Raw genomic sequence first — 4,638 nt, forward strand, 5'->3', positions numbered from 1 at the left:
GCTGACGGCAGCTACTGAAAGTCACTGTGTTGCTTGCAATTCAGTGCTAATATCTCCCAAGTGGGCAAAATTACTGCAGCTGCCTTTGCGTTGTGGGCAGAATGGGACTTTAGATGAAGAGTGGTATTCTGCCTCTTTCCCAAGACGCTCTACCCAGGCTGTTATGGAGCTGCCAACGTCTGGCTTCTTTACAAAGGAGAGTCTGAGAGTCTGAAAGTTTCCTACCTCAATTCCTGTGTCAGCATCTCCCTGCACTCCATGTTATGCCTTCCCCATTCCAAAACCAGGATCAGTTCTTTCTCTGTTTTTCTCTATTTGGCAAAAGCAGATGTTGACAATCCCAAAGCCAACTAGCAGCTTGCCCTGAGCAGCTTGCCCCAGCCCATGGTAGCACATGCCTGAGCTGAATGGCCACGCTCCTTCTGGGCAAAGAATCCCTCAGCGAAATGCCAAAATTCCCAGCACCCCTCCCTGTGTGGCGAAGGAGATAAGGCTGCAGATAGCAGGTAAATAACTGCGTGGCATTTCCTGCGCCTGCTGCCCCAGGGAGCCCTGGGTGCTGACCTTCCTCCACCGCTGTGTGCTGGAAACACCGGAGCAATGGGATGTGCCCAGATGTGGTTCACAGAAAGGTGCGAGTGTGACAACGTGTAACGTGGGCATGTGCAGCAGCTGAACCCAGGGCATCCAGTTTCACGTTTACTAGTAATCAAAACAGAACAAATGAAAATAGAACACAAGTAGAAAGAATTTCTGAAATTCTTAAAAACGAGAATAAAGATGCATTATGAGTAAAAGTAGTGAAAACAGGTATCAATGTACAAGACGTATAAAACACAATAAAACATAAGACAGGCCACTCCTGCGTGCAGGTACGGGGCTCTGCGGGCGGCTGCCGGGCCCATCCCCCGCCCCGACCCCCGGTCGAGGCCAGGTGAGCGGCGGCGCGGCCCGCAAGGAGTTACGGAAGGGGAGGAAAAATGACTTCATGCCTCTGCCTGGCCCGACTCGCCTCCCCCCCCGGCCCCGTTTCACAATCCCAATGCTCTCGGACGGGGCGAGTGAGCGCTGTGTCAAACCCAGCGCAAGCACAGGGCACACACCCCCGTGTTCTCATGCCGGATTTTCCCGGACCATGAATAATCTCGAAGCCCCCTCGATAAATACACGTTCAGGGATGCCCGGAGCTCATTCGATCCGTCAGCCTCCCCGACGAGCAGAGAAGCCGCACCATGAACTTCACCGAGGGCTGCGAGGCGACGGGACGGCGGCCGGGGAGCGCCGGGAGCCGCCGCCGGAGAGCGCCCCGTCCCGGCCCCGCCGCGCTGCTGCTGCTGCTGCTGCCGCTGCTACTGCCGCCCGCCGCCGCCGCTCCGCTGCCCGCCGCCGCCGACTCGTCCGGGGAGGCCGGGCTGGAGGAGGAGGCGGGGGCGCGACGGGCGCTGCCCGACTGCGAGTCGCTGGCCTGGCTGCTGCACAGCCGCGCTGCCCGGCTTCAGGACGAGGTGGGTACGGGGCCGCGGCGGGGGACCCGCGGGCTGCGCCCGGGGCTCGGACGCGACGGCAGCTCTCGGTGTCTCTCCGTAGATGTGCGAGAAGTTCTCCGTCTGCGAGAACAGCATGGAGATGCTCGTCCGGAACAACCTCAACCTGCCCAAGGTGACGGAGGAGGACGGCTGCCTGCTCGCCGGCTTCGACGAGGCAAGGAACCGCTCCGCTCCTTCCTTGGGCCGCCTTCGACCCAATCCGAGCGCCGCTGAATTCAGCGCGACGTGCCGGGCACCCCGAACTGCTGCTGATGTTCTCACTTCTCTCTCCACAGGAGAAATGCCTGAGGAAGCTCTCTAGCGGCCTGTTCGCCTTCCAGACCTACCTGGAATTCATTCAAGAAACTTTTGCTAGCGAAAAGCAGAATGTCGAATCGCTGTGCTACGGCACAAAGCACCTGGCGGCCACGATCCGGCAGATGGTGAGTCGGTGTGCGGGGCACTGCCGCGGCCGCTGGGACGTGCAGTGATGTACAGTCAGGACATGCCCGAGGCTGAGCATTTCCCGCTGTTACTTATCCCATCAGCAGCAGGTGCTGGCTGCCTGTGCTGCTTTCCCTTATGACTAACTTTCAAGTTTTACAAGCTCGTGTTCTGTACTCTTCTTCCAATTTTCTGTTTCCATTCCTACCTTCCAGACAACAATCAACTCATCAGACTCCTTTAAAAACAATGTGCTCAGGCACTCTGCTCAGAGCTGCAGTTTGGTCCCCTCAGTGCTGGGACCACCGTGAAGTACAGTAACTTTGAAACCTCACAGAAATAACTGCAGATACAAACAGCTGATTTTCTTTCAATTTGGTGAATGGAATGATATCCACTTCTGACTGCTGTTTTCTGTGCTTTGGAGTGCTTTAAAAGATCATACTTCAAAACTGGCTTCATTCCTGCAGCACTTAATCACGCCCATAACCCTTCCCTTCCTATAACCCTTCCTACTTTGTCAGCAGTGAAACTATGCGTGAGCGAGGGCTGCCCAGGTGAAGGGGAACCAAGAACTGCAGAGCTCTCTGGCTGTGATTTCCTGCCAGGTGTTTTCAGCACTTGAGAAGAACATTGTCTGCCTTTCCTACCACACTTTTTTGTGTTCCTCATTCTTCAAGTGAAAGGGAGCTGGACTTCTTTCTTTCACACTGTATTTGCTAAGAATAATAGTCCTGGCTTAAGGCAACTACCGGCTTCAAACTTGATATATTGTTTGTAGAAAGTTTGTTCAAGGGCTGGGTGAGACTGGCCTTCTGTGGAATGGCGAGGGCTGAGGCATCAGAGCAGGTGGCACAAAACAGAGCGGGTGCACGGAGCCCTGTGCTTGTAGGGACTGCTGAGATTTTGAGAAAATTTGAGAAAATCAAGAGCTATGGCTTGCAGGGTGGAAACTTCCTTATGAAAGCAGTCCGTGTAAGGCTGTTTGAGATGGGGATGGCAGGTGGAGGCAATCTGCTACTTGTGCTCCAGTCCATCCATTAGCAAGCTCCCTGTTTGGATACCTAACACACTTGTGAGCGAGGATGCAGCAGCCAGTATGGTTTAGACCGAGCCACATCCCACGTCCCCAGCCAGCACAGGGCAGCAGACACTGTGGGCACTTTGGGCCAGGCCACCCCAACAAGCGTTAGTTGGAATTCTGGAAGAGCAGGGATAGGCGTACCTCAAAACCCAGTGCAGAAGTGGGGCTGCCGGCAGCTGTACGGAGAGGAGGGCTACAAAGCCTGGTGGAACACATTCGTAGCTACGGTCTGACTCAACGTTCTGTTTCCCACAGGTGATAAATCCCGATGAAGTGATCATCCCAGACTCAGCCACCCAGAAATCCCTCCTCGCCAAGCTGAAGTCGGATAAGGCCTGGATAGAGAAAATCACCACGCACCTCATCCTCCGAGACTTTACTTCGTTTATGGAGAATACTGTGAGGGCCGTTCGCTATTTGAAAAACACCAGGAGTTTCAGTGCCTGAATGTTTTAGTTCGGGCACAGTCCTCTGTTACCGATCTGCCACGTGGCAGATGGCAGTGTTGTTCCGTTTCAGGAACCAGATAGTAACAATGGTTTGCATTTATAGACATTCTCATTTCCTTCTAGGAACCTATTTATTGTATTTAAAATATTTATTCTTTTCTAATGTTTTCTATTTATATGAAATATTTTCAATATTTAGAAATAACTTAAGCAAAACACCTGTTTCATTTCTTATGGTACTATTCAGAATATCAACTTATTTATTACGTATTCAATGCCAAGGAAAATGTCCAGAAGCCAGACTGTTGTATAACTTATGCTTTTAAAATATTTGAGAGATTGTATTTTTTATCTATTTATATTTTTTAAACAAATAAAAGCTCACTGGGAAAAAAAAAACAAACAGCCTGTCTGAACTTTAAATAGGACTGAAGAGCTACACCGTATCCAGCGTCTAATGCCCGGAATTATCAAAATAACCCCTTTAAATAATTTAATCTGTATAATTAAATCAGCTATCTATGAAGGCTGCTCCAAATGTAATGCCTCCTATTTCATTGGGTCAGTCCGCTACATCAAAGGTGGATGTTGGTGGTACAGCAGCAGAAGTTGAACCTTCCCTCAGTATCCCATTACATGTTGCCGTGTGACAGATGGCAGCAGAGGGACAGTCTGACAGAATGGCATCTGACATCGAAGTGAGGATGAAGCAAAGGTGTGCCACTGAATCCCTCCATGCAGACAGAATGGCACCTACTGACATTCATCAACACTTGCTGAATGTTTGTGGAGACCAAAAGTGGACGTGAGCACAGTGAGGCAGTGGGTGGTGTGTGCAACAGCAGTGTGAAAGACAAGCCATGTTTCAGACAGCCAACGCACAGCTTTCGCACTACAGAATGAGGAGTGTCCTGATCAGCTCATCCACATGCATTGGCTAATGATGGTGGCTATACGGAATTACAGTGTTTTGTAGCTGAGAACTTGCTCTATGAAATAGTGTTATTGTGCTCTTTGTTGTAGTTTCCATGGAAATATATGTAAGACACTACTTTCAGAGTGACCTACACATGGCATCTATACATACATACACAGCACGATCAACATACAGTTCTTAAAACGGTGCATGCAATGC

General features: G+C 51.0%; 1 protein-coding gene across 1 annotated transcript; it reads left to right on the forward strand.

Moving 5' to 3' along the window:
• The first annotated feature begins 1,044 nt into the window (after positions 1-1,044).
• Positions 1,045-3,835, forward strand: IL6 (interleukin 6). The gene is made up of 4 exons (XM_052693745.1): positions 1,045-1,505; positions 1,588-1,701; positions 1,823-1,969; positions 3,310-3,835. The coding sequence occupies exons 1-4, from the start codon at positions 1,233-1,235 to the stop codon at positions 3,499-3,501; spliced, it is 726 nt and encodes a 241-aa protein (XP_052549705.1). The 5' UTR covers positions 1,045-1,232; the 3' UTR covers positions 3,502-3,835.
• The last annotated feature ends 803 nt before the right edge of the window (positions 3,836-4,638 follow it).

The sequence above is a fragment of the Tympanuchus pallidicinctus genome, unplaced genomic scaffold, assembly GCF_026119805.1.
Source record: "Tympanuchus pallidicinctus isolate F22 unplaced genomic scaffold, pur_lepc_1.0 scaffold3, whole genome shotgun sequence".
Taxonomy (NCBI): domain Eukaryota; kingdom Metazoa; phylum Chordata; class Aves; order Galliformes; family Phasianidae; genus Tympanuchus; species Tympanuchus pallidicinctus.

Coding starts and splice junctions, on each gene's coding strand:
- IL6 (XM_052693745.1), top strand. CDS start 1,233: ATGAACTTCACCGAGGGCTGCGAGGCGACGGGACGGCGGCCGGGGAGC. Junction 1,702..1,822: donor TGCTCGCCGGCTTCGACGAG/GCAAGGAACCGC, acceptor CTCTCTCCACAG/GAGAAATGCCTGAGGAAGCT. Junction 1,970..3,309: donor CGGCCACGATCCGGCAGATG/GTGAGTCGGTGT, acceptor TGTTTCCCACAG/GTGATAAATCCCGATGAAGT.